General features: G+C 62.3%; 1 protein-coding gene and 1 long non-coding RNA gene across 3 annotated transcripts; one reads left to right on the top strand and one right to left on the bottom strand.

The window, feature by feature from the left end:
* Positions 1-1,348: 1,348 nt before the first annotated feature.
* On the bottom strand, positions 1,349-7,751 carry NLRP6 (NLR family pyrin domain containing 6). 2 transcript variants are annotated; one of them, XM_047774795.1, is made up of 7 exons: positions 7,448-7,751; positions 7,165-7,203; positions 5,133-6,885; positions 4,150-4,245; positions 2,875-3,045; positions 2,633-2,800; positions 1,349-2,219 (listed from the first exon to the last, which is right to left on the bottom strand). In XM_047774795.1, the coding sequence occupies exons 1-7, from the start codon at positions 7,725-7,727 to the stop codon at positions 2,081-2,083; spliced, it is 2,646 nt and encodes an 881-aa protein (XP_047630751.1). In that variant the 5' UTR covers positions 7,728-7,751; the 3' UTR covers positions 1,349-2,080. The 2 variants fall into 2 exon arrangements, with proteins under 2 accessions (XP_047630751.1, XP_047630750.1); XM_047774794.1 differs by having other exon boundaries at positions 4,150-4,242.
* Positions 6,963-9,621, top strand: LOC125124754 (uncharacterized). Its single transcript, XR_007134307.1, has 2 exons — positions 6,963-8,087; positions 8,774-9,621. It is a non-coding gene; the product is annotated as an uncharacterized LOC125124754 (long non-coding RNA).
* Positions 9,622-10,360: the final 739 nt, after the last annotated feature.

Here is a 10,360-nt window from a genome sequence, read left to right as displayed (position 1 = left end):
GTGTCCCCACACTCACGTCCATCCAGGAGGCCCCCTTCCAGAGCAGGCTGGCTCTCACCATCCCCTCTTAGAGGTCCTCCTGTGTTGGTGCAGCCCTGCTCTGGCCCCCACCGTCCTTGTTAGCAGGGCCACAGCCACCCTGTGAGGGATCAGAGTCTGCTAGGAGCGTGCCCATCTCAGCGGCAGGATGAGCCATCCAGGGCTCCCTCCCCCAGCCCACTGCTGCCACCCAGGCTTCCTTGCTGCTTCTGCACTGTTCTAAGTGTGCACTTAGTCAGGGACGAGGTGTGTCCATCTGTTGGAGTCTAACCCCCAGTGTGAAGGTACTTGGAGCTGGGGCCTTTGGGGCATAATTAGCTCAAAAATTGTCAAGAATGGGATTTGTGCCCTTAGAAGAGGCCCGAGAGCTTGCTCTCTTTCCAGCCTGGCTGGACACAGCCAGAAGACAGCCACCCGCAACCAGGAAACACCAAATGGATGGGCATCTCGACCTTGGACTGCCTGTCCTCCAGGACTGTGAGAAATGCACTTCTGTTGTGGACAAGCCACGCAGTCCAGGTTATAGACGCCCCAGCCGGCAAAGACACGCCCTGTCACGGCCCTTCCACGGCCTCCACTACCATTTCTTCAAGGCACCTTTGAGACCGATCCCGATCCCTCACTTCCATCCGCCTTCACATGCCCCATCCTCACCTGGATGTCCCCAGACTCCTCACGGGTCAGAGGAACCCTCGGCTCCACCCCCAGCCCTGCTTCCCCTTCCTCCACAGCCCCTGTCTGCCGCCTGGAAGGCACTCGAAGAGGGCAGAAGTTTTTATCTGTTTTGTGAATGAATAACTGGATTTGAAAATGGATTATGGGAGGTCCTTTGTGGTTCAGCAGGCTAAGGATCTGGCATTGTCCCTGCTGCAGCTCAAGTGGCTGCTTTGGTGCGGGTTTGATCCCTGGCCTGGGAACTTCCACATGCCATGGGTGTGGCCAAAAATAAAAAATAAAAGATAAAAATTAAAAAAAAAGAAAATGGATCATGGCAGGGAAATTGGGAACGTGAAGGCACTGACTCCCAGGGCCCCTCCCACCCGGGCTGGGATCTCCGGAGCTGCCTGGAGCCAGCAGTGTTGAGCAGAGAAGACTTGAGGATTCAGGGGCTGTCCACTGCTGGCCCTGCCCATCAAGGCCAAGGCACACCTCGGAGCTTCCTGCAGCCAGGCTCTTCCTCTGAGCCTCAGTTTCCTCACCTGTGAAATGGGGGCTACAACTCCGACCCATTCAGTTGGGTTAAGACGAAAGGAAAGATTCAGACCAGCTGTTAGGATGCCCGGCCAAGCGCAACAGAGACCAACAGAGATGAATCTGGAGAAGAGTTTATTATCAGTGCATGGGGCGCTGCCCACCACCTGTGCCATCATAGCCCCCATCCAGAACCAGGGGCCACTGCTCCATCTCCACTCGCCTCTGGTCTCTCTTCCTGAAGCCCTCAGACAGTGAGTGGACATCTCTGGGCTTGGACTACACAGCCTCGTGGTGGCCTTGCTCCGAACGCCAAGACCGAAATTCCTGAGGAGGACGGTGAGCTGCCTACCTTCAGTCAACGGTCAGCCCCTGCCTGATCAACCAGGGCCGGGAGCCGCTGTGGGGCCACGGATGGGGACAGACTAGATGAATGGGTCATTCTGGGCTAAGTCCCCAGGCAAAGGCCAACACGCGGTAGGCGCTCAGTTCCTGGGAGCTCTCAGCATCACTCCAGTTGCTGGGGGTGCAGGGAGCGCCTGCACTGAGGGGGCCGAAGGGTCCCAGGAGAGGAAGGTGGGGGGAGCAGCAGTGGGGTTAAGGGAGGAGGAGTTCCCAGGAGTGGAAGACGGAGACGGGACCTGGCCCCAGAGTGTGAGGGCAGGCTGTGTCCCAGGGCCTGTCCAGAACCAGGGAGGGGCCTTATCTGTCAGGGTGTCCTCCTGCCTGTCCAGGGCCCCTCAGGCTCAAGAGAGTTGCCCAGAGCAGGGCAGCTTCCTCTGGCCCCAAGCACGGGAAGGCTCCTCCACTGGGCCGAATGGAGCCCTCCCAGGTTCTGGCCTTCGGGGCCTCAGAGGGCACTGTCGAATCCTTCGGGAGGCTTGGGGCGGCTGCCCAGTGCTTCGTGTGTGATGACCAGTCCCGGCCTGGCTGTCCCCACAGCCCGCAGCTCCTGCAGTGACCGCTCGCTCAGCTCCACGGAGGTTAGCCTGCAGCGTGTATGGAGGAGGGAAGCAGGGGGTTGGTAGCAGGGAGGGCGCCAGGGCTCAGGGAGGCAGTGACAGGAGCAGTGATGGGGCTGTTGCCTGGGTTGTGCTGGAGGCGCCTAAGGACAGGAGGTGGCCAGTCAGGGGGCTGTCAGAGGCTGGGGGGAGGCGGCAGGGATGAAGGGCCAGCCCTCAGGGGAGTGAAAGGGTGTGGTCCAGACGGTGGCCGTGGGCATCAGACAAAAGATGCTCGAGGCAGGGATTTGGAGGGCGGGTCTCCAGGGGCCGAGTTTCAGCGGGGTCACGCAGGAGGGCCTGCAGAGGGGCTCCATTTTAGGGTCTGGGAGAAGCCCTGGCACCCACCCCCCAGAGTTGAGAGGCTGTATTCCCGGCACTCTTCCCGCCCCTGCCTCCACCTGAGGGTTTGCAGGCGGCATCCTGGGTACCGTAGGGCAGCACACAAGTAGGTCACCATGCGCTCTGACAGCTGGCAGCCACTGAGATCCAGGGTGGCCAGGGCTGGGCTGTGCTGGAGCAGGCCAGCCACGTACTGGGGCACTCCTTGGAGGCCAGGCTGCTGCATCCTAGGGAGGGTTGACCTCAGGAGCTGCTTTGGGCGCCCCCATCCCTCCCCTGGTGCCTCCAGGCCGGGCCTCACCTGAGTGTCTGCACCTGGCACTCCGGCCAGGCCAGGCCCTCGCTCAGCGCACGCAGGCCGGCCTCGTTAAGCCCGTTGTGGAGGAGGCCCAGCTCCGTCAGGGCGGGGGCCTTCCTCAGGGCCTCAGAGAGGTCTCCGCAGACGGAGTCAGGGAGTTTGCAGTGGGACAGCCTGTGGTCAAGAGGGCACGTGGGTCTGTCTGCAGCCCTTCAGCTCCCGTGCTGCCTGGTGTTGTGCAAACTGCCCACCCCTGGGGGCTGAGGGTCAGTTCCCAGGTGTGTTGGCTCGCACCTGCCTCTCTGGCCCCACAGAGCTTCTCCTACCCTTTGTCCCCAGGGGCGTCCCTGGGGAGCAGGACTGTGTGTGCCCCCGCCGGACCGCTCTCTCCTTTCCCCTCAGAACATTCTCCAGAGCTTTCGGATGAGCTGATGACACACCTCACTCTCCAGATTTCTAGCCGCACGTGACACTCCATCGAGTGCCCGGCTAACTTAGCTAGCCAGTCCCTAGCAGGTGGGCACTGTGTTGTTTCTAGGTTTCCTGCCAGGATAAATAACGCGGTGAAGAACACCTTCCTGCATTCAGGGCAGCAGCGGAATCCATGCGCCAAGGGGGCTGGTCACCGTTTTGGCTCCTGATGTCTACCCCCGCCTAAGCTACCACGTCACCGTCGATGTGGCCCCATGCTCCATCAGAGCCGGTCCCCACGCATTTCTTCCTTTGTGCTCACTTCCTTTGTGCGACTGGAAAGATCCCACACTAAGCACTGCCTCGTCGATGCTCACGTCCCCCTTCCGAGGTGGAAGCGATGGGCGCCATTTCCCGTGAGAGGACGCGGAGGCTCCGACAGATGGGCCTGCCCAAGAGCACCGAGCCGGCAGACCGGCCCAGCCCGCCCCCTGAACTCCGCCCACAACTGCTGCCAAGGGTCCAGAGGGACCCGCGGTTTCCAGCAGCATTTAGCGGCCTTCCCTGGAAGGCCATCCAGGCCGGCCTTCCTTTTCGTCCCCCAGAATGCTTAGCTGTACTTCCTTCCCACTCCAACCGGGGTGGACCCTCTGTCCTCACCCCTAAGCTGCTGACAGGGCCCCCGCCCTCATCCCCGCTTCCCTCCTTTGTCCTGTGTGGGCAGAGCCTGCGGTCCCCCAGGATGGGACGCCAGAGGCCGCAGGTTCTCAGCCTGTCCCTTTAGCCATCCTCAGACAGGCCACACCTCTGTTCTGGCCCAGGGACTGTGTCCCTTCCAGGGGAAGGGCTGAGGGCGCGTTCACTCACGTCAGGCTGCTCAGACCGCACTGCTGGTCTACCATGGCCTCGCAGAGTGGACGGAGAGGGGAGCCCAGGGGTTTGCTCACAGTGGCTCGAGAGCTACTAAAAGAGAAAGGCAGGTGAAGGCCCCAACGGCCCTCCCAATCCCTCCCTCCTGTGAAGGACTCCTCCCCAGGGTCCTGAGGTGTCGAAGCTGCTTCTGCCCTCACCCCCGAGCTGAGCCTGGACCCCCTCCTCCCTCTTCATCCCAAGCCCAGAGTGAACCCCCTCATCTGTGACTCCCCACCGAAGCTGTCCATGCGAGTCCAGTGGGGGCATGTCACCTGCATACCCGACGTGGGCCTGTCCTTGCACCGGCAACAGGCACCCCAGCCCCAACCCCTGTCAACGTGCTGCCATTCCCGACAGATGCTGAGCACCTGGGTCAGGTGCCAAGTTGGAATTACGTGTGTAGGAGCAATGGCATGAGCTTTGCCCTCGAGGAGCTGAGGGTCCGGTGGAGGAGAGAGGCATGGGCAGAGGTCAGGGCACAGAGCGGTCAGTGGGGCACTTCTAAGGACAAAATGGTTTCAGGCCAGCGGGGAGAGTCTGGAGAGGCTTTGCGGGTAGGCAGTGAACAGTGTTCTGGTTGGAGGGAACAGCAGGTGCAAAGGCTCCAGGCACAGTGGGCATGGTGTATGCCAGAACTTGGTACGAGAAAGCATCGCGGCAGGGGTAGCCGTAGGAGGTCTGCCTTGGATGTGGATGCTGCAGGTGGGCAGGGCGAGGACACGCTGGGGAAGAAGATGGACACTGGGAGCTGCCTCCCAAGGAGGTGGGGAAAATCAGCCCTGAAGTTATGCCTCTCTTTGAGGGAGCAGGCGTAGGTCTGGACACACTCCCAGGCCCAGATGAACACCCAGGTGCATAGGCATGCACTGGCACACATGCCCCCGCCCCCCGCCCCCCCAGGACCTGCAAAAGAGGGCAGCCCTGCCCTGGAGACTCACGCGCTGCCGCCTAGGCTGCCCTGCAGCCGCTTCACCAGGCTCTTCTTTTTCTTCTCTTGTCTAATGGCCAGTCTGCAGCTGTCCAGCCGCAGTGCCTGTCCCACCGGGCAGCACCGAATACAGTAGCTCAGGACTGCCAGGTCCATTCTGCTGAAGTGCACTTGCTCCAGGGCAAGCTCCGGGAGGCCCCGCAGGGCCTGGCGCACAAAGGCTTCCTCCTGCGTCTCGTATAGGCGGTAGAGCAGTTCCAGCGGGTAGCTGAGTTCCTCGTCCTCCTCCTCCTCCTCTGGCTCCTCAGCTCCCTGGAGCGCTTGGGTCTCTTTGGTCCCTTCTGGCCCCGCCCTAGGGCAGCCCTGGCCCTGTTCCTGCACCCACCTCAGGACATCCTGCTTCACGCGCTTGGAAACTGAGCAGCCTAGGTGGCGCTCGATGTCGCGCATCCTCTCGGCACTCAGCAGTCCGAAGAGGAAGCGCGTAGTGAGCGCGAGGTGGCAGCGCAGCTCCGCGTCCCCCCGCAGAAGTGCACCTACGCCGCCAGCGGGTGCCCTGGGAGAGCCTTCGTCTTCCAGCAGGTAGGACAGCGCCGCGAAGAATTCCTGGAAGCTCTGGTCGATGAACTGGTAGGTGACCTCGGTCTCCAGCACGCCTGGCAGCTCCTTCTTGCTGAGAAACGGCGTCTGGACTTGGGAGTGGAGAAGCTCCAGTCCTTCCAAGTCCTTCTGGGAGAATTGCGCCCTGCGCCCGAGGACGCCTTCGCAGGCCAGGCGGCACAGCTTGCGCAGCTCGTCCTGCAGCTGGGGCCCGTCGGCCGCGGGCGCCGAGCTCAGGAAGCTGGCGACGAAAAGCAGGTACACGGCCGTGGTGGTCTTGGAGGTGCGCGACAGGTCCTGGCCGAGCTCCAGCTGCTGGCGCAGAACGGTGCACACGATCCAGCACACGAAGGGCACGAAGCACAGAGAGAACAGCGTCTCGTTCTCCTTCACGAAGCGGTAGGCTTGCTCTGCCCGCCGCTCGTCGCGAAAGAACTTGTAGAAGTACTTTTTCTTGTCCTTGTCCGAGAAGCCGCACACCTCGGCGCACTGCGGGGAGCACAGGCGACCCTGCAGCCTCCCGGGGGCGGCAGCGCGCGTGGTCACCAGCAGGCGGGCTGCGGGCAGCAGCACCTTGCTCAGCAGGCCGCCCAGTACCCGCGCGCCGCTGGCGGCCTCCAGGGGGTCTGTGCAGGGCACGGCCTCAGAGGGCCCCGGCGCCGGCAGTTCCTCCACACCGTCCAGAATGAAAAGCAGCCGCTCGGCCTGCGCTAGTATCTGCGGCACCGGCGCGCTGCGGTCGGTGCACTGTTCCAAGATCAGGTCGGCCAGGCTGCACGTGCCCGATCGCTCTAGAAGCTCGCGGCACGGCATGAAGAAGGCGAAGTCCACCTGGCCGTGGTACAGCTTGCCCGCCGCCCAGTCGTACAGGATTTTCTTAGCGGCCATGGTCTTGCCGATGCCCGCCGGGCCCTGCAGCACCACGGTCAGAGGTCTCTGGCCCTCCGCGTCGCGGCCGAAGAGGCGGTTGAAGGTGTGAGTGTCTGAGCGTCGAGCGCGCTCTGGCTCCAGCTCCTCCGCCGGCCCCAGAGTCCGGTGCTCCAGAGTCTCGGGCGCAATGAGCACCTTGGTGAAGCGCTTGCTGATTTTCACCGAGCGGGCGTTCCTCTCCTTCACCTTGGCGTGCTGCCGCAGCACGTGCTCTCGGTATTTCTTCTTGTACTCTGGGGGCAGGGAGGGGCCGGACAGAGGAGGGGGGAACAGGGGGTCGAGGGTGGGGCTGTGTCAGCCGACTCTTGCAGCCTGCGGTCCTCCCCGCCGGGCGCAGGTCTCAGCCGCCCCTGTTGAACCACAGCCACCTCCTCCCCCCACCGGCCTTCCCATCTGCGCTCCTCCCAGGGACCAGCTGCTGGGAGGCTCCGAGCGACTTCGAGGGCACTCCAAGCCCTTGGCTCAAAACCTGGGCAGCTCGGGGCCTGCGCCTCCCTGTGGCAGAAACCTACCGGACGCGGAGAGCAGCGCTGAGGATCTGGGGCCGAGCCCTGAAAGGGAGAACTGCGATAAGGCCCCGCCGCTTGTGCGGTGTGGGGAGGGCGCAATCAGCTGTCCGGGGCCACCCGCGGGATCGGAGCCCTAGGGCCCAGAGTTTGTGAACGAAGGCTGGAGGCCGCGCCGGGGCTTTTCTGGGGGAAGCGGAAGAAGGGAGGCCGGTGGCCAGGACTCTCTGCTCAGGGGCTAGGGAATCGAGGGGCAGCGACCCCAGCGACTCCCCCACCCCGTGCTTACTCTGCAGCTGTTGCTCCTTGAGCTGTGCCGCCACGTCGCGCACGTCTGCCCTTTTCAGGGTCTTTCGCGCCACCTCTAGTGCGAGCTGCGGCCCGTAGAAATGGATCAGCTGCTCTGCAAGGTCCACAGCGTCCGAGCCCTCCAGCCGCCCCCGAGGGATGCTGCGGCCATCCAGTGGCGCGTCGCGCAGCTTGTGGCAAAAGCGCTTCAGCTGTTCCTGGCTCAGGTCCTCCAGCGCAACCAAGAGCAGCTCGCGGGCGGCAGCAGCTAGGGGTTCCATGCTGGGAACCGCGCACGAGGTTAGCACGCGTGACACTCCCCGGTGACCTCGGCCCCTCCCCGCCACTCCGACCCCGGCGCAGGGAGCCCGCGATGGGCAGGGGCTTAGACGAGCTCCCAGCTCACCAGATGGCTCCAGGCCAAAGCTGGGTAGCGCTCTACGGGGAGGGTCGTCTTCCCCTCTAGGACCCCGATCGGGGGCTTTGCTCCGCGGCGTTCCAAGGCTTTGGCGCTGCCTGCATCGCGGTTTGGTGGTGAAGTGGGGCCACTCCCGGGCGGGCACTGGCCGCCGGTGACTTAAGCGCTAGGGGGCGCCATCCTGCTCCGCACCTCCCTCCTCGTTCCAAGTCAAGCCTCCCAGGTAAGATGTCCAAAAGAGTCTTGTAAAGGCTCCCCTTTCCTCCCTTTCCTTTCCTTCCCCCCTTTCTCTTCCGCAGGAGCCTGGAGCAGAGCTGGCCTCAGCAGGGAGCTGGACTCACTCCCTGGCCCAGACTGAGTTCCTGGATTCCCCAGGACACCCATGCACATTGCACCCCTGAGTGGGGTCAGTCTGAGGGCCTGAGGGCCTGAGGCCGCACAGATCCCTCCGAGAGCATGGAGTCCCTAGAAGCCTGAGCCTGAGGGCCACGGGGGAGGGCTGTGTCTAAGGGGTGTGAAGGCCCATGGGGTCAGCAGGGTGAGGCAGAGGACCTGGGGGCTGACACCAGCCGATTCCCAAGTGACTCCCCTGAAAGCCAGCACTCACCTGGAGCAAGAGGCCTCTGGCTGGTCCACAGAGTCTGGCCCCTGGGTCTAGCACTCAGGGGCAGAGGTGGGGATCAGAGAGGTGACTCTCCCCAGGCTAACTGGAGTCAAGTCCTAGGGGATTGTCCCGCTCCGTCCATGCCCCAGACCCAGGTGTTCTAGCTCAGCCAACACTCAGATGCCCTTCCGACAGTCAGCGATGGTCACCGAGCTCCCAAACTCAGGTGCTGTGGCACGAGCATATAGCCAGCTTTTAAGAGCTCTGCTCAGTGACCTTTGATTTCCTACTGTTACTTTATTCAGGTCACATTCTCTGAGAACCCGTGGGGTGTGGCACTGAAGCGTGGCCGTGAGCAAGGTCGACAGCGTGGAGGAGATGGTGGTTCAGAACACGACCTTAACCTTAACAAGTCCTCAAGACAGGCTAAATTCTGAAGGCGGGGGTGAGGGAGAACCCGAGACAAAGGAGGACCTCACGGTGTCATCAGGGAGAGGAAGGCTGTCACCAAGGAGCCGGGAGATCATGGGACAGGGAAGAGCTCTGTGGCCTTCTGAGCCAGGCTCGAGCCGAGTGAGGGGAAGAGGTTTGGATGTGAGGAGTGCGTGTGGCTGATGGGGGCCACGTGAGAGCCCATCAGTGTGGGCTTCTGCTGTCTTCCTGTGTGAAAAGTGGGGGTGTGTGTACCTCTGCGTCTGTCTGTGTGACCACCTTAATGCTGTGTTTGTACCCGTGGGAGGCTAACTAGTATCCCCCGGAGATATCGGGTCCTAACCCCTGAAACCTGTGCATGTCCACTCCTAAGCCAAAAGGGGCTTTGCAGATGAGGTTAAATTCAGGAGAGGTGATCCTGGACTGTTATTATTAAATCTCATCATGAGGGTCACAGGATGGAGACAGAGGGAGGTTTGGCACAGAAGAAGGCAGCGTGGCACAGCAGGATGCTAGGCTGTCGGCTTTGAATGTAGAGGAAGGGGCCGCCTGCCGTGGAAGGCAGCCCTGGAAGCTGAAGTGCTGCTGGGAAAGGCCGCCATTCTCCCTGCAGCCCCCAGAGGGAGCATAGCCGAGCCAATACCTGGATCTCAGCCCTGTGAGACCCACTTTGGACCTCTGACCCCCAGAAGTATAAGAGAATAAATGTGTGTTGTTTTAAGCCACCGAGTTTGTCCTAACTGGCTAAGCAGCCACAGGGAAGGGACACAGTATTTCGGAGAGCGCCTGTGTGACAGCGTGTCTGTGAGAGGGTGTCTGCAAGAACGGGGCTCTGGCATCTCCGCTACCTTTCTGGCCCCATCAGTTCAGTCCTGCATCCATCAGAGTCAGAGCTGCTCTTGGTGGGGGGCGGGGCAGGGGAACCCACCGTCCTGGGCAGGAGGGGTCCACAGAGGTGCCTATTCTACCTATGCGTTCTGTTTCTATTTAAGACCGACAGACCCCCCCCCCCCCCCCACCTCCCTGAGGAGGGCTCAGGCTGGTTCTGTTTGTCCAGGCTCACGCCTATGCCATGGTAGCCTCCTTGCTCCCTCCTGCTCCCTAAACTCCTGCGGACTGCCCTCCACCAGGAGCCTCTGGGGCACAGAGCAGGGTCGCGAGGGGAGAGCCTAGAGGGACACCATCCTGGCCAGAGGGGCACTTAGTTCTGTTTAAGGAACATGAACAAATCTCACTTGTTCCGCCAGTGCACCTGCTTGGTGTGTTGCGGCAGCTCCACCTGGGCCAGGCCCAGAGCAGGGACGAGACCTCCACTCCAGACCATGCTGTGGGCAGTACCCAGCAAAGCAGGGGAGCGGGCAGGGTCTCCTTGGAGTTAGGGCCCTGGAGACAAGCCCCAGGCAGTCTGGCCTCAGCTGCCAGAGGGGCAACTGCCATGAGCCCTGTGTAGGGTCCCAGCT

The sequence above is a fragment of the Phacochoerus africanus genome, chromosome 4 (assembly GCF_016906955.1).
Source record: "Phacochoerus africanus isolate WHEZ1 chromosome 4, ROS_Pafr_v1, whole genome shotgun sequence".
NCBI classification, from domain to species: domain Eukaryota; kingdom Metazoa; phylum Chordata; class Mammalia; order Artiodactyla; family Suidae; genus Phacochoerus; species Phacochoerus africanus.
The sequence above is the reverse complement of the archived record's forward strand: the minus strand, read 5'-3'. Positions and strand labels throughout refer to the sequence as shown.

Coding starts and splice junctions, on each gene's coding strand:
- NLRP6 (XM_047774795.1), bottom strand. CDS start 7,727: ATGGAACCCCTAGCTGCTGCCGCCCGCGAGCTGCTCTTGGTTGCGCTG. Junction 7,204..7,447: donor CAAGGAGCAACAGCTGCAGA/GTAAGCACGGGG, acceptor TCTCCCTTTCAG/GGCTCGGCCCCAGATCCTCA. Junction 6,886..7,164: donor AGCGCTGCTCTCCGCGTCCG/GTAGGTTTCTGC, acceptor CCCTGCCCCCAG/AGTACAAGAAGAAATACCGA.